Source organism: Bombus vosnesenskii, unplaced genomic scaffold (genome assembly GCF_011952255.1).
Source record: "Bombus vosnesenskii isolate JDL3184/JDL3185 unplaced genomic scaffold, Bvos_JDL3184-5_v1.1 scf7180000013267, whole genome shotgun sequence".
Classification (NCBI taxonomy): domain Eukaryota; kingdom Metazoa; phylum Arthropoda; class Insecta; order Hymenoptera; family Apidae; genus Bombus; species Bombus vosnesenskii.
The window spans coordinates 7,537,885-7,565,693 of NW_022882927.1; the positions used below are offsets into that span (position 1 = coordinate 7,537,885).

General features: G+C 36.5%; 1 protein-coding gene across 2 annotated transcripts in view; it reads right to left on the bottom strand.

Moving 5' to 3' along the window:
• Positions 1 to 1,043: 1,043 nt before the first annotated feature.
• Positions 1,044 to 27,809, bottom strand: part of LOC117230461 (PWWP domain-containing protein 2A-like) — a 36,120-nt gene continuing 9,354 nt past the window's right edge. The window contains exons 2-8 of one of the 2 annotated variants that reach the window (XM_033487942.1): positions 8,323 to 8,641; positions 6,644 to 6,884; positions 5,012 to 5,696; positions 4,435 to 4,708; positions 4,195 to 4,371; positions 3,936 to 4,070; positions 1,044 to 2,812 (exon numbers count right to left, since the gene is read on the bottom strand). In XM_033487942.1, the coding sequence (XP_033343833.1) occupies positions 2,666 to 2,812; positions 3,936 to 4,070; positions 4,195 to 4,371; positions 4,435 to 4,708; positions 5,012 to 5,696; positions 6,644 to 6,884; positions 8,323 to 8,641 (1,978 nt within the window). In that variant the 3' untranslated portion in view covers positions 1,044 to 2,665. Of the gene's footprint in view, positions 2,813 to 3,935; positions 4,071 to 4,194; positions 4,709 to 5,011; positions 5,697 to 6,643; positions 6,885 to 8,322; positions 8,642 to 27,809 lie in introns of both variants that reach the window. The other variant, XM_033487941.1, reaches the window with a different exon arrangement.

Consider the following 27,809-nt stretch of genomic DNA (forward strand, 5'->3'; position numbering starts at 1 on the left):
GTGTGCCTTCTCTTTTTTAATTGCTATCTTCCTTGTACAGTACCTTTTTCTTCGTACAAATTTTTCCAAGCGCGCGATGTTGCTTCTACAAAGCGCCGGAAATTACGATCCATACTTTCACTGAATATTTCATCGAATTCATTTCGTGAATTTTTCCTATAAAACGAGATAAAGCGCGATATTTATACAAATGTCTTCGTATCGGCGACGAGAATCGAGGATTTGTGAGAAAAAGTCAGAAGACGAACGCGAAGATACGGAGAAAGTTCGTTTCTCCTGAAACAATGTCTTTGAATAGTTATGGGACTTTGCTATAAGTGAAAGGAGGGTATTTAGATTCAACGAAGAAGAAAATATCGTGGATTCATTAGGCAGTTCTCGAAAGGATCGAGCTTCAAGATCATTTTTATTCGAAGATCGAACGACGACCAAAAAGATAGGAAAGTTCGAACGAAAATAAAAAAAAAAAAAGAGGAGATGGAGATGAGAACGTCTGTCCAACGACGGTCTGGAGATTTGATGAAGATCTATCTTAAAGCAAAGAGCAAACATCCAGCTGACTCGCACGTGATTACTGATATCGAAATAAAGATTCGATATCGTGATATTGACGTGTTCGTCGCGTGACGATCCTCTCGTCTCCCTTATTTTATTCCCTGCTACTCAAATCACGCATATTCCTCAGGGAAATATTTTAGAACGAAGTCGATCGAATTTTCCCTTTATTCTCATTTGCACCTCTGTTCGTTCAGACATAGGAATATGACGAGGGCCAGCGCAAGGCAGGTTCAGCGCGTTCGCCGGAACCCGGCCCCAAAATTACCCAATTAAAAAACACCGATTTTGATTAACTTTTTACAGAATGATGATACCATTAACAAATGTAGGACATTTTTTTAATGGCGATGATTCAATTTAAAAGAGTGACAAAAGTCATCAAAGTTTAGTGTAACTCTATAAAATCCTCGTATCCTGGAAACTACACGAGATAAAAAAAATCCAGGCGCTTTCAGAGAAATGTACTTTTTAGAGAAATTAAACTACAACAATCGTACATGATTACAGATTTTGTACTTTCATTGAACTTTTGCCCCTTGAAAGCGAATTATAGATGCGAACAAATATTACTTGGACTTGATTAAAAAACTGCTTATAAAAAATATATAATATGTAACAGCATTTGTAAATAAATAATTCTTCGTTGTAAAATTTAAGTGTAGGATTTGAATGTATATTCAGGCTCCACAAAACGTCACGCCGGCCCCAAATATAATGACTGGTAAAGAGAAAATATAGAACTTGAATATAGAACATGGATTTGTCCAGAAATTAATCACGAAAATTTACGGATACACGGTGAAACGTTTCTGAAAAAAACGGCTCGATGAATGTAAAATAACCGAATATTGTAATAATGAAACGTCGAGCTTGAAAGATAAAAAGGATGGAAGAAATTCGAGAGAAAGAAGAGAATGTTTGTAGCAGACTGAGACACGCTTTTATCATTTTTTTATCGCCAAGTTAACATTGGATACCGTAAATATTGATATAAGTGAAGATTTGGATAATCGACCGTTTGTGAAGCATCGGACATTTGGAATTCACAACTGTCGACTCGTCAAGGATTATCGTCGACGAAAGAAGACTGAAACGAATATCAATCCTTGGCAGTGTTGGTATGAAGCGTAAACGAAACTTTCAAGGAAAGTTGATTTTAGATAATAAAGAATGCAAGGAATGCAGCGCTACAAAAAATTTCGGTTGTCCATTACTCTCTTAGCACGTAAAATATACACTGTTTTACAAGATTAAACGTTATAGCATTCTCGGTTAAAGCTTTTTAAACATTCAGCGATTCTACACGCCAAACAGTAATTAAAGTGTCATGAATGAATTTGCGATTTGTCGAAAATGTATTGTCCATATTCTCAAATATGTTAATTATAAAGAAGCGACGAATAGAGTCGTAAACGATTTCCGAAACGTCTACGGGTCGTATCGAAGATTCACTGCCCGCACTGGATATATACTACACACTTGTCCTTGACACAATGATCACAATAAAATTATTAATACAGATATATACGCGTATGTGTATATATATGTATGTATATATATGTATGTATATGCATATATATAAAGAATTCAAGTAAACGATCATCGCTAAATAATGATTTAGTAATCAATGAGATATTTAATGTACAGTGACGACACCCGTGTGATTTTAACATATATGTATGTTGTCTGTGTCTAACTATCAAAGAGAAGTCATAGACATATTTCTTTAGTGTAGTACGAAATTATTCCTCGAGAGCTGACGTGTCATCTCTAGAGATTATATCCTACCTAAATACTTTTTACACGCTAAATGTTGGCTCGAAAAAAGCTGAGGATAAAAAAAAAAGACAGCCAGTGGTGGCAGTAAACTTCATTCAGCGTTGGTGTCGCCGTTAGTTTGACCATATTTAACATGGACGACGACAGCAGGCGCGACTCAACTGAATTAAAACATCGATCAAGAGCTATTCCATTAATGCTAAAGTCAATTATGTACAAAAATTTGCTTTATATATTACATGACGATTTCGATCCGCCGTTAGAATCAATCTCCGACGACGAATACCCGGCAGTTAAAGGAATGGTGTCGAGCGCCGTGCACCTTCCCTTAGGAGAGAACGTTGACCTCGCGCGGTGAGCTACACACGTTTAAAACGCTACTCGTCGAGTTAGGCGTGATTTGACTTCGGGCTTCATTCTGTGCCTGTCGTATCGCTTCCTTATACGGACCTCGTTTCTTCTTGTTGTACCGCGTCTAAAACAGACATCGATCGATATTCACAATTATTATACTGCTACTTTACTACTCTGCAGCAACTAGAAGTTAGAATCAACAATGAATCTAAATTGCCATCTTTCTAAGTGAAATAAATTTATTCTTTTTTAAATTATATATATGTCGGGGTTACATTAAAATTAGGGTTAGGGGCGTGAAACGATTATCATAGAACCGGACAAGTAACCGTGGTAGTTAGATACTCGAGAAACTAATGACAATGATCCTAGGTTCAATAACGAATCCGCGGTCGACGGGATGATAGATGAACGTGCTCACAAAATCTAAGTCGGACGCGTAATATTCACTGGTCGTAAGGGGTTACTCTTTTCGTCGATGAGATCGCGAGAGAGAATGACTTTCCCGTCCTGATGATGCCACAGAGGAAAACTATAATGGGGTGTGTCTAAGGACACGAGATCATCGGATTCGTCGAGAAAAGCCTTCGTTCAGAAAGTAAGGGAAATTGGCGTTGCTGCTAATTGGTCAATCTCCATATCGGTGGTTAGAAAAAGATGAAAAAGATCGGTGGTTAGAAAAAGCCGCCCTCGAGGGAAAGTTGCTAGTGGGAGACGCCGCTCGTTGAAAAATAGGTCTCCCCTATTTTCCCGTAGTTGGAACAAAAACTGTTTGTCTGTTTGAAGGACTTTAGTTGGCTAAATCTTAAGATATATAACGGGCCCTCGGGCTAGCTGAACATGTACTGCGGAGACGCATCGACATCTGGCAATCATCTTACTCGAAGAATAGGGTCTGCGTGTGGCGAGCTACGGGACAGAGACCGTTGGAATGTTTACTGCCGAGTGTTACAACTATTTCCTTTTTAAGGAGAGCTATAGAATTATTCCATGCCTTTCTTAGACAAAGCGTTCATCCCGTGACCGCGGCTACGTTCGGCGACTGGCTGTCGCCTCGAGCCCAAGCTCACTATCACAACTCTTGAACAATTACAATCGGATTGAATAACTACAATTGTTTAATTACAGCTATAGTAGACTCTAGGTTACAATGTTGCGGGATTATCCAAAATTCCAAAGGCTCCGGTGTTCTTTCATCTCCGACATATATATTATACATAATTATATATTAATAAGATATCTACCTTGAATGTTTCTAAAAATGGACTCAACTGGTCACACGACATTAGAGAACTTGTCGAAGAACCGTACCAGGCGACGTGAGCCTGCGGTCCGGACGACGTACCATCCTCTTTACAAGAAACTGTGATGCTGAGAACCTGGAAGAACAAACACACATTTTAGAATACGATATTTATTTAAGCTGAATACACATGATCATACTAGAGAACACATATTAAAAGGAATATCCAGCAAAATAAATGAATATCTAATAATGCATACCTTTCCAGGCCACCAAGGAAATCCATGAATCTTTCCCCACACCACGTCACCAACGTCCATTCTTCTACCGTTAGCAGTGAGGCAATGTTCGACAGGCGTCGCGGCAAGACGCATCATCAAAGGATGAGACTGCGGTGGAAAGTCCGGAGCAGTTTCGCCGGCGTCGACTTCAGGTTCCTGTTCACTTAGTTCATCACTGCTTGCACCAGGACTTTTGCAACCCAACGAAGAATTACTCACAGGATAATCACATCTAGCGTAAGCGTTTGTATTCAATCTCTTCAGAGATATGGATAATTTTTGCTTCAGGCACTGCTCCTTTATCGCTGTGTACGATTCGCTGCCCGGAAGGACGTTCCAGTTCTGCTGATTCTCGGTACTTCCGGATTCCAAACAAGGCTGCTGATGCTGCGACTGTTGACTCTTGTGTTTACGGTCTTCCTTGTGTTTCTTTTTATGCTTCACTTTATGCTTGCGACGGTGATACGATAATGTGTCGTACGTAGGATTGTAACTGTAAGAAAAATAAATCATAATTAGTGTCATATACATATATCTGTATCATACATCCAAAATACGGTAGTTACGAAAAGTATTTGATCACTATTGTATTTATTATACCGTTTACACGCTAATTAATTAGATCTAAATAGTATATTCGTATCATTTAGTGGTACTTTCGTAGTGATACTATGAAAATGATATGTAGAACCTCATAAAAGAGCGCCTCATAAAAAATAAGAATATGTGCAAATACTTTTTCTGTAACCACTATATAGATGCACCTATAACTAGTATCTTAAAATGGTTATTTTACCGTGGAGATCCATTGCAAGGAGATCTCGCAGGCGAAACTCCACCGAGCATTTTCCTTCTGGCCTCTTTCTTAGCCTTCTTCAGTGCGCGTTTCGCAGCCTTAGCACTGGCGTCCTTCACACCCTGTTTCTGAGGATCTACTTGCTCCTGTCCATCTTCCTCTCCATCCTCACGATAATCGTAATCGTTGTCAAAATTCCTGGGCAATTCCAACGGATCTCTCTCCGTTTCTGTCTGCACCTCCTCAGCTTCATCAGTTTCCTGCTCGTACTCCGGATCCTGAATCTTGGAGGGTATTTTCAAAACAGTCCCTTCACCCTGAGCACCGAAAGAGATCTTAATCACCGGTGTGGTTCTAGCTGTCCTTGTCGGATCTTCGAACACTGTCTCGTCCCATAGATCCTCCATAGATCCGACGGATCGCTTCTTTCGCGGCACGCGACCCGTTCTTGGCCTCATTGTCGAGTCCGCGGCCGCGAACGTTTTTTTCTCCTCTTCTTCTGGTATTTTTGCACTTTCCACGGAGGAGCTGCTAAGTCTTCTGGGTGTGGCACAATACGCCATTGATGGATTGCTATCACAATCCGTTGATTCCATGCGTTCCTCTGTTGGCTCCATCGCGTTCGCCGATGAGTCGCCCTCCTCGGCTCGATTGTTCCAGTACGATGGGCCAATCTTCACCTTTTCTGCAGGAGAAAAAGAGAAACAGATAAATGACGAGGCTCGAAGAGATTACGTATTAGCGTTATTCTAACATTCTTAGTTGGTTAAAGTAAAAGTAGTTTCGTAACATTTATCTTTATAAAAAGGAAATCATATATACGTGTATGTCTGTATATGAATGTCTAAATATCATATTATCTATGGAGTTTTGTAAAGTATATGCAATACTTTCTATCTAGCATTTTTCTTGATCTGTTGCAACTCTTCGTACTTTTTTCACTCGTTATATATTTTTATAACTATCCCAGATAAGCATACGATTGGAGCATTTTGTAAGTATAGAAGGATATAATCTTGTGTCAAAGATAACTAGTTACAGCTTATAAAAAAACATTTTTACGTCAATAGTTATGAATATGTCACATGTATATCAAACATAGATAATTACAATTGAAGAGTAATATAATGAAAATAATTAGATTATTTAGTTTATTAGAAATATTATCGTATTTCTCACTCAATGAGGAGTTTGATCGTTCAATTATCAAAAATAGTAAGTTTTATCCGGCTTCGATTTTTGCATCACATGAATCTTTTTATTTTAATGATCCTCCTTGCACATTCAGTTAGTCGTAATTAAGTGCAAATTATTGGTGTTGCGCGTGTTTTCCACGGACGATCTTATTATCTGCAAATGGACCTTATGTAATTCGACTATCGAAGCCTGAGATAGTTGCTTTAAGCACCTTTTCCGAGGGCAAGCTTCTAAAAGATTAAGATCACGTGTTATACGAAGCACTTCGTCCAAGCATTTCAAAAAGCAAAAACTCAATAACGCAACGAAATCTTTATATAAAAGAAGAAAAAGAAATTTACATGTATAGAATTGTATAACAACTATTTCTTTTATTTGAAATAATTTTAAAATAGAAGAAGGTAGAAAAACTTTCTTTAAATGAAAAATATTAACCATTCGCTTGCATGGCATTGTTGATTTCGTTTGGTTGAAGTCTCGAAATTTTTGGGATGAGAGACGATCCAAGCTTCGACGAATCGGGGCTGAGTGCTGTAGACGACGAGGACTTCGCTGTTTGATGAGATGACACCGTGATGTTCTCGGACTGACACTCAGAGAACAGTATTCTCGAGGCTTTTTGCGGCTGCTGACCACAACGTCGATCGCTTCTTCGAGTGGATCCATGGCCCGTGACCTGATGAAAAATCATGCGTTTTTTACCGATGCGTAAAACTCATCTGACAACTACTCCATTTGCAGTTCCTCGCTGTCCGATTTGCAATGGATTTGCGCTGGGAAGATATTTCAATGAAATTTTTTGATAACATATAGCCAGCACTGAAAATATATTTTAAGAAACTAAAATGGTAATCACTAAAGTGATATAGTTATTTTTCAAAATAAGCTATTAGTCATATTAAAATAATTTCCATATGATTATATATGCTTTCCAGGCAACTTTCCAAATACTGCTAAGATATATCAGAGATTTGTCATAATGAAACATTTAGTGGCAGATTTTCTTCCTTTAAAAAGTTTCAAGACAACTGGTGAAATTCCAAATATAAATCACGATATAATGTACTTCGATGAAACTTCTAGCGTCTGACACGGAGCCAGCGAAATAAACTATCTTAAGGCTAAACACGTGTACTGTACGAGAGAACGCCAGTACCCACCAAATGTACCATTAGAACACTTTGTGCTCAAGCGAAGAAGAACTTGAGAGGCAAGTTGCCATGCCCGAATCAAACTACTATCGCGCAATGTAAGTGCACCTCTTGGAAGACAACACGTTAAGTTACTTTTCCTCTAGTTCAAAATCGTATGACTTTCTTCCTTAGTCTGGCGTGCTCATTCGACGAAGTTTCCTGCAACACAATTTGCTCGTTTCTTTCGCTCCTATTCGCGGGTTTCCTTCGTCGATGCCCCAAACTTTTCACAACCTACATCAGATTTGACGGTTTTTGCCATCGTAGCATCACTACAATAATTTTCTTTAAAAAAGAAAAAATCTCGATGAGCGTTAATGAAGTCGTAAATCCGCGACTATTTTTTTGTCGCGTTGGTTAAGTTAGCTGAAATCATTCATTTCGAAATGACGGAAGATTAAACGTGATTAATTTAAATTAATTCATTTTCACCGCTAGTACCTTCCTATTATTATTCGAAAGATGTAGAGGGATTACAATGAAATACGCAATATTTCTATTTGCAAGAGCCCGGAGCTTTAATATTTAAAGCTTTTGCATAAATTTCGACAGATTTAAAGATATCCAAAAATACGGTTGCGCGATATTTTCACCAGATATGCAAAGAGTCGTTAAGAAAAATATAAAAACGAGCATCCGACTATTCGGTTGTTCCCATTGAAATTAAAAGCTGATAAAAAATAAATACAAATGTAAATTGATACAAATTTTGAAAAAGCACCTTTAATAAATAAAATCGTTAGCTTAAATCGAAAAATCCTGATAATCCACGCAACAAGTTGATACAATTTCGCCAATTATTGGATTAATAAACATCAGCAGCACGTTACTAAAGCAGAAGCACAGTACAGAGAAGCTCCTCTTACCAGCCTCTCACACATGCACACGAGAAAAAAAGAAGAAGAAAATAGGAAATATTACCTGCTGTTGCTGCGGCTGCTGCTGTTCCTGCTGAATCTCGTCGTGCTTCCGTTTTCTGCTGACGTCCACGTTCTCGCTGTTCTCGTTGCAGATCGATCTACACTTGCTACAGAGCACCTGGCGTGGCCTGAGCCTGACCGTTGGCCGTGCATTCTTGTACCTGGCCGGCGGATTGATGTTCCTACGAAGATCGACTTTCGCGGTAGTCAGCGAGTTCTTTCTCTCCTGAAAGTAGCTGAATCGAGCCGCTATCGTCGCCAATTTGTCGCCATCCGGGTCCGGTACAGGTTCCGGGGGTTGCACGCCACACGGTAGGCCTCTGAAAATAACCGTGCACAATGGATGATTGTTAATGATCGGTCGATCAGTCGTTGAATGTTATCCAGTTTGAATAGAGAGTAATTCCGGAGATCTGTACATGTTACAGGATTATACGCATACTTGTTTTATGAATGATGTAGGCGTTTATAATGGATGTATAAATTATGTCTGTTTTAAATGATCACCGCTGGAAATTTGTGCATACACAGTGACACGTATAATCGCGGTAAATACTGTGGTATACGTGTTAGTTCCGCTACTATTAAAGGATTATGCGACAATTAGGAGATTAACTCTATAAATACGTAATGTACATGCAGATACGTGATAAGTGAGTGTTTAAAGTAAAAATTAATGTCACGGACAATTAACTTGTTTAAGGAATTTCGCATGTATTGATGTAACGTAACATTGTTGGAACAATATTAAGGGATATTTCTTATTTTAATATTCGATTGAGAGAAACCAAAATTCCTTAAGAAACTTCACGACCCCTGTTGATCGGTGTGTATTTACTTAATATCAAGCATGATAGACAAGTAACGTCAGTGTATGCTAATTATCTATTATTACGAGAGAATCGATATTATAAAAACGATGCATTGGAAATTGGCTACACTGTTGCAAGTCGTAATATTCCAAGGTTTCTTTTGCTGCTAGGACTCTACTTCCTTCCCGAAGATTACGATTTCATTTTATTCCTTGAATCTTTCATTAGAAGGATTCAGTATCGGATTGGAAGAAGACGAATCGATTGGGTGAGTCGGCGAGCTGGGAATTCGAACGCCACGTTGCTGGATTATCTGGGTCATTGATAGACTGTGTTTCCTTCCGAGCTTAACAGTTTAATGTATCAAGTTGTTTATGCTAAACTGGAAAACCTACTATAGATTGATAATTTTTTCTGACCAACATAGCACGATTATAAATTCGATATTGTGTAAGGGATCGAAAGATAAATACGCATGAAACTCTATTCTACATTTAACGATCTTAAGAATGATAGGAAAAGTTTATTACGATTTTCATTGCTTTAATCGTAATTTAATCCAGACTTATGCTTGTTACGATCTTTTTTGAGTATGTACGCGTCTATTATATTTTGTTTCTACCTCAGTTTACTCCTTAAAGTTAGATCTTAATTTGCCATCTATAGAAATATAGCTAGATATATCTTAATTTATTATACAGATTATAATATATCATTTCATTCCAGTTCATTTTGTTTCGTTACTCTAAGGCTTATCTGCTAAAGAGTGTGTACTGTGTTTGCCTCTATGCTATAATATGATACGAGCACGTGTTTCCTTATAAATAATTCCCTGTTTTTGCTCCAGTCTTTGGTATTTCGTTCCAGTTCTGGTTGTTCTTCTTTGATTTCTCTATTCATCCAAGCAGAAAGCTCTCAACTTCGTACCTCCCTTTACGGAGTTTTATCGTTATTTTAATCGATTTCTAATTGATTGCTTTAATTTCAACATTCGAAATAATAAAGATTAATACGATGGGTTTCGAGTTTCCTTCACAGTTATTGAAAACACGACGATATTTTTAGAAAATTATATATTCAGCTTTCTCGCAATAGGGGAGTGATTATATGTGCCAATTTATTTTCCACGCTCCATTCTAATTTTGATCATCTCTATGCAATATATTTAGATACATGCTCAAAATCGTTATGTTTAGCGTCCTAAGCAAGCGAACAAACAACCAACGAGAACTATACAACCTTTAATAACTATACAGAACCGGATAAATAATCTAATAATACCCGAAAATATTAACGTGTAAAAGTGTTGTAAGAACAGAAAATGCACGAATATTTTAACAAAATTCAAAAATATACGAATCTACAGTCAATGAATAGAACATCCCACTTTCAGAGATAAAATTAAACGGATATCCTATTCCTGAAAATCGGGAAGATTTGAAATTATTACAAATTTTTTAGATTCTACAAAATCTTAAAATATGCAGAATCTATTTCCGAAAATTATTTAACAATTATTTGACAATATCGTTGCAAAATTCGAAATGATAAAAAAAACGAGAAGAAACTCTAGCGTATTGTCCATCGTGTTCAAGTAGAATGAACTCTTTATTCGCCAGACAGCCGTCTCATGTATTGACCCACTCAGGTATACCACGAATTCCTCCTCCATAATTCTGGTACCTGGACGAGCTCGCCATTTTAAATACCCTAATCAACTAATATGTAGAAGACGCTAAGAAAAACGGATTTAATGATTAACGGGTTCACGGAAACACCGAAACTTTCTCGCATCCAACGCATCTTACGACACGCTAGAAGTAATTTAAAGGCGGATTACACTTAGAGACTAATTTTAACAGCATGTTTCAACTTTTCCTTATAACGATTCCCTGGAATCATAGTTTCTTATTCTTCCTCTTTTTGTCGACGGAATGTGAGTCATTAAGATATTCGTCAGTGCGTGATGAAACAAGAAGAACGCAGCTGCAAGTGAGCAGCAACTGTCTCGACTCTGTCGAAGCATATTTTCACGCAAACATCAATTTCTGTACGTCAGACATAACATAACATAATAACAGTTTATTTATTCGATAATTCAAGATATAATCTACATCAATTAATTCTATATTAATATACACTCCTACGTATCTGTTCTATCCATTAATATTTTATCAATATTCTACTGTATCATCTCGGCATTTATATTTATTTATTAAATAATCTCGCTAAGACTTACTCTATAACATTAATATCAAAAATAGCGCTTAGTACGATAACAATATAACGATCAACGATTTCCTGGAGGCTCATGTAGTACCAGGTAAAATCGAGCGTGTAATATAAACTATACACTCGAGAGCATAATGATGGTCAAACTATAGAACGTTGAATGTGGCATTAAAAGTGTTTTTGATATCACAATTACATACATCCGTATGTATACTTTGAACAAAAAGGAGAATCAAAGATCCATGACGTATTTCATGGAAATTACGGTAAAATTACAGAGGGGGGAGATAAAGTGGAATCGCGAGTGCGCGGGTACACGCGTTTAATGAAATGTAAGAGGGAAATGATATTGATCCGGGTAGATCGAATCGCGGTAAGATAATGAAGACCTTTCGTAATGAAAGTACTATTATCATAATAGCCTTCCGAGACTACATCCGAGGCTAGCGATGAAACACGTAAGCAGCTAACCGACAGACAGCGGCCATAGTGAAGTCATTGTGTGTCTGGATTGCGTTTTCGTGACCGTGGTTCTGGCTAAGCTTCGCGAAGGGACCTGCTAGAAAATAAATAAAACGAGGTAAAATAGTATTTTTACCGGCACGGTAAATAACGAAACGAAATTGTCAGATGTTTCACGCGTGATGCGGCGGATTTTTCAACAAAAAGTTGCAAAGAGTGCGAATTTTCCTGTCTCATAATTCCACCATTACTTACAGAGTGATGCACGGAGCGTGCATGATACTCTGTAACATTTTACGTAATTGAACGGATACGTTTTCTCTTCCTTTCGTTTTGAAAGATTGTTTCAACCCTCGGCAATTTCGTTCCAATTAATATAATTTCTTTCTCGATACCGACGTGTTATGACGGTAAATGGAAATTAATATAACGTAGCGAGAAATGGTTAAATCCGTAAATAAAAGTCTAATTAATAATAGAGTTAATACTAGTGAATAATAATCGTATTATTACCAAGTACGTTTTAATCCAGAAAACTGAGTGTCAGTGATGAAAGATTAAATAAATTGAAATCGTAGACAATGTTTCCTAGAAACTGAGCAGTATTTCCTCGCTTCTAGTTCTTCGCTCTATTGTGTCTAGATTACCGTTTCGTGACTGAAACAGACCGAACTCTAGGAAAAATTAACTGTAACGAAATAGAGAAATTTTTGTACCCTTTGTTCACTTTCCTGTTCAATTTCCTGTTAAAAGATCGCAGAGAAAGAAAGATGATCTTTGTTCAGGTAGAATTACAGGAAATTGGTTGTATAACATTGTCGTATTTTCTTGTTCTTGCTTTTCCACCGCGGAATAATTATCATATTAATTTCAGAGACTTATTTACGTCAGACAGAAATGTACAGATGTTTTTATAATACTTCGTGCAGAGGAGCTTTTTAATTACGTTATTTAACCGCGCAATTTCACTCGTCGACGATATTATCTATCCTAGAAATCGTGACATCACGAGACTCGGACAATTTCATGATTACTATAATCTGACTCATTATTGGTGAATTTCGAAATCGTGCTCATTACAATACAACAAATACAATCTAGTGGACTTTTTTGTCACGATATATCGAATTTTCATTGCACAAATACCGTCTATCCACTCGTACAATTTCACTTTTTACATGCAACAAATACTTTTAATATAAGATACCAACACGATGCTAAAAAGCGATACTTCAGTACCTAATTTCTCCCCTCCAAAATACCAATTCCACGAAAACCTAATAATCCGATATCCTTTCTCGCCAACGCGCATACACGTACACATCCATCCTGAAAAATCCTGTCTCGTCGATAAATACTCTTCCACTATCCTCCAATCATCTCCACCCTTCTCCAAGAACCCACCTCGCCTACGCACTCTCGAAAAGTCCACGCCATTGATAAAAGGATTCTCCGATCTTTTATTATCGCAGCAAATAAAAAGAGGAAAAATCGAATTTCTCGTGGACGATATTTCAGCGGTTTCTCCGTAAAGAAACGTCGAACCAAAACCACCCATCCGTGTAACGAAACGACCGATGACCAATCCTTAAGACGAGATTTCCAGGATCGCAATAGGCAAAAGAGCGAGGATAGTGCAGAAGCTAGATTAGGTTCGAAGGAGCAAAAACGCTGTAACTGACCGCGAGCAGCGGTTTCATAACGTCGAAAACTATTTGTGCGATGCACGGAAGCCAGGGCCAGAGGCCTCTGGTCGAAAGATTATTGGGCAACGGTTGCCTGAACGTACAGCAACTAGCCAGGCATTCGCCTAAGCCTGGCTGTTTCGTGCCACGGGAACAACACACAACGCAGCCAGCAACGTGGCCGTGGTATTGATTCGAAAGGAACGGACAATAAGCGACGTTCTGACGGTGTATCCATTAATATTTTCCGGCTTTTCGATACCGGGCGACCATCGAAAATTCGTGGACGCTAGAAAATGAGCGTTCCAGATGAAAGCCAGCAGCAACCAGAGAATCGAAATGAAAAGAACGCAAGATGAAGAAGAAGACGAGGAACGAGTCTTCCAGCTCGGTGTATTCTCTCTGATTTCTTCATTTTCTTCCCGCTACTTTCATATTATTTTCCTTTTTCCCTTCTTTTTCCTTTCTCCTCTAGGTTTTTTGTTTTTGTTGTTTAGAGATGATAAAGGTTGAACAGCGCATGTGTATGTAGTTCATTTTGAGATTGGTGGTGTGCGCTGTCTCTGAGATTATTTTTCCCGAGCAATGGTTTGTTATTTTCCTGTTTCACCGTGCGTATTGTTGCAACGAATGTTTGGGTGCTGGATGTTTTAATTTTGAAGATCGCGGATGAGATTTTTGGTTCGGAGAGCTTTTTTATGTGCGCGCGTAGGTTTGCGTTTTATCTGTTTTTTTTAAGAGACATGGTATTTTCTGCAAATACCGTGCACATACGAAGGAAGAGGAAAAAGCTTTAATAACACAGAGGAATAGTTGCGAATATAATAATGGACAATATATGTAATTTGAAGTACCGAGGAAAGTACCTTCGTCTTTTATAATTTCCATTAATTGTAACCATAAACCTTTTATTACTTTCATTAATTTCGAATTCTCTGGTGGATCATTTTAATCGTTTCTGGCCTAGATTCGAAAATTCCTCGCCTTTTCACGGTAAAAGATCGCGTTTCGTAGGGATTTTTCAATGAGGCGAGAGCCAACGGGCTCTGCTATTCGTTTATTGTTTATATACACACGTGAACGTCTTATGACGTCCCCGTTTCCCAGGGCTTCAGCGTTGCACGACTCGGTGAGTAATTAAGGTAGCTACAATTAGAGACATACTAGCCGAAATGAGTAATGAGTTTCAGCCGGTGGATGACACAGGTATACATCTCAACCAGGAATATTCGCGAGAGTAGTAGCTGGATTAGTTCATGGAAATTTTCTTTAATCGTGCCTTTACCTTTCGAGGAATATTTCAGTGAATAAGATTAAGCGCGTGTTAAATATTTGAAGAGTCTCTTCAACAAATATAATATTTGGATTTTCCTAATATTTTTCAAACAAAGTGATATTTCTAGAATCCTATATTTACAGAAATTATTCACGTTGAATTTATTAAGTCGCTGCTTCAGAACCATTAAATTTTATTAGCTGCTTTAACCGAACACAAGAGATAACGAATTACAATATTTTTTATTTCATTTCCTTCCATAAACCGCGAACGTTAAAAATGATTTCCGACCTTCGTAGTTGGAGTCCAACAAAATATAATTCAAATGTATCTGCCGCCGCTATATGCACTGCTAGATTTGTACTAAATTAAAATATATAACCAGCCGAAAAATAAATATTTTATACAAACCATATTTTTATCGAATAAAACTAAATGAACGTCGAAAAGATCTACGAGAGGCTTCGTCAGCGAGGGAAAATCTACATTCGCTGTTCGATCCGATCGTGAAATCTCGCGTGATGAACGAGCTTTCCGCGGAACTGGAAAAAACTTCAGAAACTTGTGCATTCAGGCTGCAACGCGTTCCACCGGTGAATAATGCGAACGGATCCCGTGGTAATGTGATTTATATTGCACGGTGAAATATAGGTGATCCGTCTGTAGAGGAAATTGGGACGTGTAGGGTGCAACTAGCGCCAATCTTTCGTGATCTCTCTCGTTCCCCACGCTCTGATAGATCATGCGTGAAAATTCTTGAAAATGATCGTGGATAACGTTGTTAAGGCTAGTGATGGGATCGAATACCGCCTAAACAAGATTAGGCATTATTGTAATGAAATACCTGATGTATAAATGAAGGTGTAAGATGCAAAGATTTGTAATCTAAAGTTGATAAGATTAAGCACTACTTAAACAAAATTGAATAAGAGCATAATTATGTATCATATATATATATATATATATAATATTTTAATAAATAATGAAATATATATCATTATATATAATATCATAAGAGCATAATTATGTATCATATATATATAATATTTTAATAAATAATGAAATATATATCATTATATATAATATCATAATTATTATCGAAATAGAACATTCGATGTAGTAGAAAGTACATATGTATCTGTCAGAGGCAGAAGATTGGATATTATTTAAATATCGGATCATCAATATCGGATATAAAATGTTTGATCTCGTAGATAATTCTATCATGACTAATGGGAATATATAAAAAAAGAAAATCCCCTGCACAGTGATATCATAGGTATATCTATGTGATACCAAAGTTAGAAAATCAACAGAAACAGATTTCATAGATATAAATATCATATTTCTCCCCATAGGATCCTCTTCAATCCTGCTTTTTATGAAGATTAAAGCAGCCTATATTTACGATCAAGATATTTTTTTCATCTTAGTTTAGAAAACTCGTTGATAAAAATCTTGAGATATATCGTGTACTTTATATGTGAAATTTTATAAAAAAAATCGTATAAGAAATTTAAGAAAAAATTTTATAATGCATTAGTGTATACTGGTAAAAATATCTGACAGCCGTGCAACGATAGACTTTTATCGGTGGTGAATATTGATGCGCGCCTCTACTCGATAGCTTTGCACGCTATTACAACTGTCTGACGTTGTCAAGAAAAACATGTATGCTTTTTTGGAGAATATTAATACGTAACCGCTATTTACGGAGTGATGTAATTATACTTATCGATTACACCAGCGTCCATACATATATATGTACGTTTGATAAGTATGATTTTCAGCGTTGAAAGTTGTACTGATATTATAGTGAGAAATGTATCGATTTGAAACGAATTAGAGTTTGGCACATTAACATCAAATATACCATCTTTTGCTTTCTGGAATTTTTCTTAAATGCATCTTTTCTTATATCTTAAAATAAATTTCCAAAAAAAAAAAAAAAGAAAGAAAGAAAAATTATCATGATTATTTTATACCGAAAAACAATCCAATTATTTTAAACGAAGAGGAAAGATACTTATCTTTCAGTTAAAATAAAAACCCTCTATAGGACTATACATATTAGTAAAAATAACTTATATTAATCGTGGTCGTTCTAGTGTTAGTTCTTAGTGTTAATACTTGAATTTTTAAAACACGTCTTTTATATCGATGATGATCTTTTAATATCGTTTTCAATCGCTTTAACTGTCTTTTTACTGTTAAGAATTTAGACTTTTCTTGTGGAATATGTATTTTAATTTACTTGTGCCTCTCCTTGAATGGAAAATTCTGGTATGAAGATTTGTCACCGCTTCATGGTAATTTCAACGTGGCACGATATTAAAAAAGAAAGGACTGTTTATCTTTCCTTAAAGTAACGAATCATAATGAGTTAACCGGTTTTAACGATACACCTGGTGACGTGTGTTCAATGTCTATACCTTTATCTGTAAATCTGCTGATTCGTGGTTGGAGGCTTTAAAACCGTGTGCTTATATAAAACCATCGCGCCAGCTGATGTGCAACAATTTAAATGTAGTAGTAGCGACAGTGTTAGGAGATATCTTAATAGAACTTCAGATAACTCGCCTAAATGTTTCCCTAATTGCATCATTTATTACTACAAACGTTCCGATATAAAATGTCTGTCGGAAATAAAGATAGAAAAAGTTTTAAGAAGAGTATCCATCAATTTTTTACACGTAAAATATCGCACACAAAATCGCTTGCCCGATCATTTTTAATATTCCACATTAAACGTCCAATATGAGAAAGGACATAAATTTCGCGATAGAATAAAACAAAGTTAAATGCAATATTCCCTCGATATTTCATATCAAACTGTAAATTTAATAAAGATAGATGGATTTCAACGAAGAAGGAAGCTTGAGGAGAAGCAAATTAAATTAAGAATTGACGAAGATTGTAGAATGAATCTAGATTGATGCAGATTCGAGATACTTCCAGTTTTTCATATCAAAGCTCGAATTTAATCAAGTCAGATAATTTTCCAACAGGAAAGATAACTCGAACGAAATTAAAGACTGTCAAAGATTCACGAACATTTAAAAATCAATCCGTATCAACGATAAGCAGATTTTTTCAACATATGATATTATCGTTATTCCATTCGTATTATACCAAAGTCTAAATTTAATCACGATGGATGGATTTCAGCTGGAGAGGAAGATACTAAATCGAATTAAAGGTTCACGAAGATCTAAAAACGCGCCCAAATGGGTTTAAATTCAAAATTCTTTAATATTCCACGCGAAGTTGCAAATTGAATCCAAGTAAGTGGATTTCAAGCTCGAGGAAACTGCGAGTCTCTTACAATGTTACATTCAAAGAAACCTAAACTGAATTAAAAGTTTCCGACGATCTAAAAACCTAATAATAACCAAACGAATTGAACTTCATTTCTTTCGACATTTTTTTACCAAATTTCAAACTTCATCGAGACAGGTGAATTTCGAAATACATAGATAGATAGGTAGAGAAAAAGAGAGAAAGAGAGAGAGAGAGAAAGAGAGAAAACTCGAAGGAAATAAAACTGGTTCGTTGAACCGAGCGCGTCGCACGGGGTTGCTCTAACAGATTTCAGTTTAACGATCCATAGCGACGCTTACGTGGCCATCTACTTTGTACTTCGTCTGGAATACCTCTCGGCTCGCCGTTCTGCCTGGCAATTGGTGTCGTTCTCACAGACATCGACGATACTCTCTTTGTTCTCTCCCTGGACACCGGCCGCTTATGCTCCGCATGTATAGCGAGAATGGTTGGCCATCTTGCTTTTGCTATTGCTTCACGCAGACGTGGTGGAAATATAGAAAACAACTGTTCCAGAACTTGGAGAGAACGATTCTGCAAACGACGTCGCGACCGACTCTTTCCCTTACGCTTTCTGTTAAGCGAAAGTCGAAAGTAAGCGAAGATCGGACAGAAAAATATATGACGACTCCGTTTTTCGTGATATTTTGATTTTGATATCACTTGCTGAATTAGTTGAAAAGCAACGCTTCAACCGAGCTGCTTTTTTCCTTTTTTTCGTCCAAATTCTCATCTCAAAAAGAAGAGACACTGATGTCATTTTTTCTTTTCCAATGACATCTCAGACTTTTGCAATCATCGAAACATTTCAGAAAGACTCGCACGAGCAAATACTATTTTTCTTCTTTTTCATTCAAATTCGTTTGAATTTGTAGAACACGAAAGTCCAAAATGTAAATCTGAAAAAAGAACACTGACATAATTTTTATCCTCTTTCTACGCAAAACATTAAAGTCGAAGATTTCCATGCTTCGGATGTTTTCATCCGCGACACTCGAGACATTTAAAAAAGATTTACATGGATGAGGCAGTCTTTCGTAAACGCTTTGAAATTTTCAGCGTTAAAATTAGCTGATTATCCCCTCTTTCCCTTGTTCAATTATTCGCGTCGGTTATCCGCATATTTCAGCCGAAAACGTTCAGTCTTGACTTATTTTTAAAAAAAGAATTCCCACCGGCCGCTCAAGCTCCCGTAAACATTCTCAGAGACCTTTGGACGATGTTACTCGCGCCGTTCGATTAATTTTCTCCTTTTTTAATTCCGACACGAGCTTGTCCTCCTATCGAATAGGCCCTTTCATGAAAAATTATGCAATTGTTACGATCTTCCCTCTTCCTCGTCATCTTCGCACGATATTACATGCTTATGGTCTTACACCGTTTGGGACTTAAATAAGTAATTTAGAATTATTTTAAATTTAAATTAACGATACAGAAATAAATGAGTGAGTCTTAAAAAATGTCGTTAAGTACTAAATAATTGAAGTTCGATAATAAGAAACCTGTCCAATAATAATAAGTAAGCGGATATTTCATGCAAATTCATATTGTTGTAAATAAAAGTAAAGAAATAGAAGCTACGTAAAGGTATCTTTAACCATAAAATATTATAACGCGTATTGTACTTTGGATATTTTATATATTTCCGTATATGTGTCATACATATTTTTGGACTTTCACATTTCCCACAAATGCCTAAACATTTGCATCCTATTAATAAGCAATAAAGTAGTCAATAAATCATCAAGAATTTCGCCAAATACTAAAGGTAAATAAATTTATTGGGCAACTTCCACAGTGGAGTTTCACTTTTTATTTCACTCTCTTCCTTTGTCTTCTCCTGGCTTGAAGAATTTTCAAACGTATAACAACGATAAGTTTAATCAATATCACGACTCATTCGCCACGAATGGAGTTTCTCATTTTTCCAACTTCGCGAACGTGGCCACACGACAGTTATTGGAGAGCGGAAAAAACACGAGCCGTAATACCAAGTTGCAGAAACTTTTCCACGGACGGGACTCGACCATTCTCTACCGGCGAAGGAAAAGTTTTAACAATAGAGTAAAACGTCTCGATAAAGATACACCCCGTCCGAACGTTTTCTTCAAAGTTTATCGTCGTCCGTGATGTAAGTTCAACGAAATAACATGAATTGCCGAGGTAATAAGCCATTCCCGTATGCAAAAGGGAAGGGGGGAAAGAGTAAAACACAGTAGAGAAAGGGGGAGAAGGAAAGGAAACGTGTTAATAACAGGAGGTTGGAGTGCGTGGCGCTAGATATAAAGGAACGTATTGTATGTTAAACGACATACAGATTGTGTACACGATGATAATGAAGTCCTTGTGACCCGAAAGGGATGAATAATTTTTGCACGAGCCTTGTAATTGTGTTACTCGGTCGTAGGATGGACGAGACACAGTTGGGAAATACCGAGAATAAATCTTAGATTTATGTAATATGATCACGGGAGAAAAAGCTGATAAATATACTTTTATTCTCTTTTTTTAAATGTGACTTACGTGTGATCACGTTACGTATATTACGAAATATAATACATACGCTGTTCTTTCAATTCGCCCAGTGATATTCTATGTTTTTTATTTCCATACCTTCATCGATATTCTATTTCAATTTCTGATAGTACATCCCAGTTTTATTTTAATTTCGGTATTTTTATCAACGTGTAAAAATTACGAAGTTTAAAATATATTTTCCTGCTTTCGAGAAACACAAAAGCAAGAAATCAATGAATATAAAAATTCAGCGGAAGATATCGATGAAAGCGTGGGCGCACTGTATAATCGACGATTAAACTCGATGCAACAGCTCGTAATATTATTTTTCACTCGATATCGAGGGTATATTCGGGACGAAGACGCGATATTCCAAATTACAAGTTCAATATATGTAACAAAAGGACCGCAGGAAAGTCCAATTGTTTCCCACGGTTGGGAATATCTTTTTTCCGCCGTGGCAACATTTTAAACTCGTTCCGTACCGCACATTATTGCGTTATTCACACCTTACGTGTACGTGTACCACTATCGTCCGTGTATACCGTGTACTTCAAAAGTCATGCATCAGCTAACTTTCCTCGCACGTCGTACAAACGCACGCTGTGTACAATCGAGCATAATTTTATTTCGTAACCGAATATTACATAAACAAGATATTGCATATATAACGATGGTCTATATAAGATCTGTCCTTTATTTTTATCTCTCGACGTTCGTTCGCGTTAAAACGACTTTATACTTGAGAAAATGAGACGGCGCTGTTTTTGGTCGCGTGAAAAGATTTAAACCAAGATATAAACCTGATGTATTGTGACAGAGTAGTATTTGAACTTTCGACGTAATATAGAATATTACACATAAATCAAGGTAGAATGAATATTTTTATGTCGTTTGTCATGGCTAAAAATTCGTATGAATTTATGGAATGGCCCGATATTCCACGAGACACTGTGTATGTAGACTGCCTTAGGCGTTAAAACGTTCCAGCAGAGCCTTGGCCACATGCGTTTCTAGCCCGTACAGTTGCCACGGCCGCAAAATTTATTTCATCCATTTGCTACATCGTCCATTGACAACTTTCAACGGAACCGCAAAGGCGGTCGAACCGTTTTGCACGTCATAAAAATTCATGATTTCGTTAATTCACGGCCCAACTTCCCTCGACGTATCAAATATCCAACATTTTGATCAAGTCATTCTTGGGAGAATCGATAATCGACGAAATCAATAACTAGAGCGTAGAGAATGCACCATTAACATGCCTAAAATATTCACAGTAGGATATTTTTTGCGATACGTATTCAGTATGTATGGTCGTTTAAGATGACACATGTTCGTGAAAACGCGAATGTGCATACGTATCCAACTAATAGGAATAAAATTGAAGTGCAAATGAATATTAGATAGATGTTGAAAACAGATATAGCGTATTATATATTATTCGAGTTATGATAGATAAGTTAAAATATAAATGAAATCCTTTGCACGTAAAATTTACCCCAATATTGTCCAGGAACTTTTAGATCCTTCTGATAGAATCCTTTTTATGTAGAATTCTTCCAATCTTTTTGACAATTTCTATTTTCTTTCTCATTCGCTTTTATTCGTCCATCTATGCGTCGAACCAATCTTTCAACTGATCAGCGACGATTGCTACAAAGACGATTGTTATACCCAGAAGAGAGTAGAGTGTTTACAATCTACGCGAGAAGATCGGATCTCCTGAAGAATTTTTAATTATTTTTGGTGAAGACTAACGAGAACATCGTGAGTAACTTAGACAACGATGGTGTACAAAGAAATTGTATTTATAGGATCCAAATTGAATCAGGCCACCGTTGAATCGGAGCTGTTTAAATATAATACCACGAGAAAGCTAACTCTGATCTTTTTAACGCCGCCTTCGGACCAGCGCGATCGATCACGGTCAATTTTGTCCTTTGTTTAAATTTCATTCCTACCGTTTCAATCAGGGAATTATTTCCAGCCACTTCGACCCTTCTCCATTTATTCGATCCCGATGAGGATTTCAAATAAAAGAAAATTCCTTTCAGTCTATGTATCTCCATAGGAATCTCAGAAAATTCGATCGTACGACGTTCAACGGTGCATATTGAAAGTATTTTAAGGAAACATGTTAAGCTTCTCGTGTTAAAATAGACGGGATTAGGGTGACTTGTGTAAATGCTGGGACTCCTGGAGTTATCCGAGGCTGAGACCCCCCTAGTAACGTTCATATGAACTTAAAGTCGCTGCGAGATAACTGCAAGAGTAGAATAATTGAAACTTTGCTTGGACAACGTTATATAAAAGATTATGCATTTTATAAAAACAGATCTACAGTGTAAAAGCTATTTATATTATATTTTACAATACCATTAATATTGCACTGTTCCGAATTCTATATCTCAAATGAATACTATACCTTAACTAAATGTCAAGAAAAATATATTCTTTCAATTTTATGTTTTAATACGTTAAAATATGGTTTTCACTTCAATTTTTCTATATTTCGATAAGAACATATCCTTAGCGTTTAAGGATCGGGAGAATTAAGCAAGTGGCACAGGAAATACAAACATGGTTAAACAATATTCCACCTTTCACCAGGTAAACGTGCTAAACAAGGCAGATATTCTTTGAAATTCTATGGAAACATCTAGTTTGTACACCCGTTATATACAGGATAGAGCCGTGCAGCACACAAGCTACGTCCGGCTGCCAGTGACAATACTGTATATTGCTTTTCCCCAGCGAGCCGCTAGGATGGACGATTTCCACGACGATTTGCAAGAGGAGTCATTAGGACGGCCATCAATCAAGCACCAAAACGGTGGGCGCTACGATCCGCACGAACCACGATATGGCACGAAACAATGCAAATTCATCCATCCCATTTGTTAAACGCAGACGTGATCAAGGTCAGCGAGAAATTGCGCTTCTGCGTGCAAATTAATCATTATGCTTCGATCTCGTGAAAGAAAACAAGAGTTTCTTGCGACGAAAGTGAATTTACTTCGATCCTGTTTGATATTGGGTGTTCGACATTGCAAGAAGCCGATATTTGATTATCATTTTTTGCACATTTTCGTTTATTTCAGAAAATACAAGTTTCCAATTATTAATATAATGTTTTTCAATGTAACGACTGTTCCTTGCGAAACATTTACTTGGAGAAGTCTATTTCGCTTGGCACATGTGGTTCGTATTTTAAAAAGAAACTGTTCCACTTAGAAATGTGTAAAATAGTTCTCGCTGTATGAAATAGTTTTCGAGACGCATAAAAGTGTGCTGTTCTCAAAAGTTTGGAATTACTTCCATTAAAAAAGAACAGCTATATCGTTATTTACATCATTACTGATAAAAGCGAGCGATCCATTTAAATAAGAATAAACCAGTTCTCATTTGGAAAAGTGATTACAGCAATTAAAAAGATAAAATAACCTTAGTTTAATCTCATTATACGCTAATTTCGGATCAATTATAATATGTCGAACTTTTTAACGGACCGAGTGAAAAATTCCTCCATCTACAAGTAAACATAAATTAAAATTGTTGCGGAAACATTTGCACAGGTTCGAGTAAATTTGCAACTTTTACGAACGAAGAAATCGAAAAGGAATGTACGAATCTGATTTTTATTTCCTCGGCTTCCTACATACCTTATACAGGGTTTTCTAAATCGCCTCGTGCATTCTATATATGTATGTATGTTTTTCATATTCGAATGAAACTCGACGCTACACGAGTTGAGAAACTAAAATGGATCGTGCCAACATTTGCTCCTTTGGATATGTAACTTATGGTTCGTAAAGGCTGAAACTCGCTTCACGTATTCCGTACACGTTACTCAAGTTCAAGTGAATCTCAAAGTTCATTTCTCACGACTGCTAGTTCTATAACGTCCCTATTCAATTCGATTCTCTGAACTCAATACTCTTAGACTTACGGCTAGTCATCATTTAATAAGCTTGATCTACTTCGTATATCTATTACGTAGATCCAATACATACGTAGGCAGTATTTTTTCCCCAGAAGAAACATAAGCAACCACTTTCTCAGACGTATTAGAATATGCGAGTAACGTTACCACCTACACCTCAATGGGCATTAAATTCAAAGATATACCGATGTTCATTGTCAATAAAAATAAAGTTTCGTCATTTTCTCAATTACGTATAATCGATGGGAAAATTCACAAGCCCTGTCAAATTTTAGAAAACACAAACAGCAGAACAACTAAGTTTTAAATCAACGATAAAAGTTTTAAATTTGATGATAAACAAATGAAACTACGACGAAACAGGTTCGTTATGATCTTTGCTTGATACCTTGAACGTTGTTCTAAAATTTTATAGTCTGATATTCCTAAGGAATAAAAAAAGTCGTTGAATAAATTAGTGGCGTCAGATCCATTATAAAGTAACCGTAGCATAACTTCATCTCGATTCACACCTTTTTCTAGGTCGTTCATGTTTCTTTCTTTCTCAACTAGGTTCGATATGTTACCAAAGAGATAATGATCAGGAAAACGTTTCGTAATTTCACTACGAAACGAATCCAGCTTTCGTTGTTTATCTTGATTTATGAATTTATTATGGGACCACGACGGGGCAAGGTAATTATTATGCAAATGAATAGAATAAGCGACAAAATAGGGTATTATTAACGCGATGTGCGATTTTACAGCCTTACCAACGCTGGTTACGCTAAAAATATATCGTTACAAAGATTCTGCGATCGGTGTACTCCTTTTTTATGTTATTTATAATAAACATTACTGCTACGCTTTATAAATATGCATATATCGTTATTATATTATTATAATCTTTATTAATTCTCAGGCTTAACATTAAAAATTGTGACATATAACAAATAAAATCGTAGCTCGATTGATAGAAGAGTACCTCTCGTATCGAGAGGTGATTTTATGGCAAAAATACTGCGCAACGAGAATTCGATAAAAGTACCGATAGATTTTCCATTTCTTCATTTTGTTATCGCAACGTCGAGTCCCGATAATCCACGTTCGTTTAATTCTGTTGTTACGTGATGTAAAGCATTAAATACTCTAATATTAGGTAACATATGTCGTTGCGAATTAATGATATTACTTGAGGCTTGAGAATTTTGACGAATAACTTTATTCACGAACCTCGATGCCAACGATCGAGGATAATGAAATGTTCTCGTTATTCCGAAACATCAATAGAGAAAGATACAAAACGATCGCGAAATGTTATTTTCTGAATATATGAACAAAAATGTTTATCGCGTAAAATTGTTATAACGCGAAATAATACTAAATACCCTGAAGTGATCTAATCAAAATTGCTGGAATTACTTAATCTAATCTCAACTACTATATGCACTGAGTGATAAAAATTGAACAATTTCATTCGCTAAATTCGAAGATAAAGAGCGATAAAGAAAAAAAACAAAGCTTCGTACCATTGCTATTCCGAAAGCATAGGCAGTGAAAAGATTAGAAGAAGCGCAACGATCGCGGAATTTTATCGAAATCGATGAGTCGGTAAGAATGTATTACGATTGGGAGGCACGAAAAGGCTCCATTAAGCTCGACAGGCCGAAGACAAAGTGAAAGAATCCGTGCTGTGTACTTGGCTCGTTATAATGTAATTAAGCCCCGTTTCACTTTCACCTCGCAAGTTCGAACCCTGTTACAGCAACTTTGTGAACTAGCATAAAAGCCGTACAAAAGCGTGGCTAATTAAGAGCACCGTTGCTCTTGTGTCTTTTTTCGGCGAATTATACGTTCAAGGATCTTGCTATTCGGCCTCGTGGTGTAGTCGGAATTCTCTGTTGCATCAATTAGTCTCTGGTGACCTGTTTCTGTGATCAGAATCGTGTAAATGGAATTGTCAGAAAGCTTCTCATTCATGTTTTAAGCTATAATTTAAACTTAATTAGAATTAAGGTGTAATCGAACGTAAATTACTATAATAAAGACGAGAATGAAATTTTCTTCGACAGCTGCAATAATATCGGCGAGGAAAGATTTCTAATCCTAATCCGATGCTGACATTCTGATTCTCAATAAAAATAATGAAATAAAATTTCTTATTTAAAAAAAGAAGATGAAACAACGTAATATCGTTTATTCGAAAAAATATTTTTAATGTTTCTTTATCTCTAAAAACGATTCAAACGAGACAAAAGTCCATCAAACTTTGATACTCGTAAACAATATTCAAATTTTTAATAGCAACGAACAGTTACGACATAAATTATCGCGGGCGTATTTACTCCGGAAACAGAAATACCATGAAAATTTATAAGCTTCGACTATGACCTGTTCATTATTTGATACCACAATCGTTTCTAATGTACTATGTTTCACATTAAATTTGAATCTAAATTTTCCGCTAAAAACTTCGTTCTTTCTACTTGAATCAATATAAATTAATGCGTAACGTATTTACGTTACAAAGCGTATCTCGCGTATACACGTTTGTAACAAAACCATTATTAACTTTAATTTCAGTTGCTAGATATATTAAATATATTACAGTAAATACAGTAATGATACTCTCATTGCCGTTCTTATTTATTAAACATATTACAATTTATCCAATTTATAGAGATCGATTGCGTGTATAACATTAAGCAGGTTGAGTTAACATCAACTATAAATAAATGCTCACATACGATTAGAACCTCGGTTACGTCCGAGACCGTAAAAGGAAAAGAACGCGCGAAGAATGATTAATGTTTGCACGTTTAGAATTTAGATAAATCATTCTTCCACTGTGTCATTTCTCGAAGATCATCATCTTCCCCTGCCATCTATAAATCCTTCGACCTTTATCCAACGACCGTACAACTCATCAACGGAAACTCGCGGCTAGCAACCAAGAATTAAAATCATCTAGCTTTTCGCATGAATTCCACGTTTCAACGACGAAGGCAATCAACGTATCATGATACTTCCAATAAAAAGGTCCGCAAAAAGAAACATCTAAACAAAAACAGAGAGACGAAACTCCAACGTCGTCGCATTAATGCATCGAGACCGACATTATGTTAATGACCCGGCTTCATTTTCATTCTTAAATACTCCATAAGTAGCGCTCGAACAGGAAACAAGAAGGAAAACGAAAAAATCCAGCGTGAAAGCACGACGAAAAAGAAAATATATTTATTACTTGGAACGTGGTAG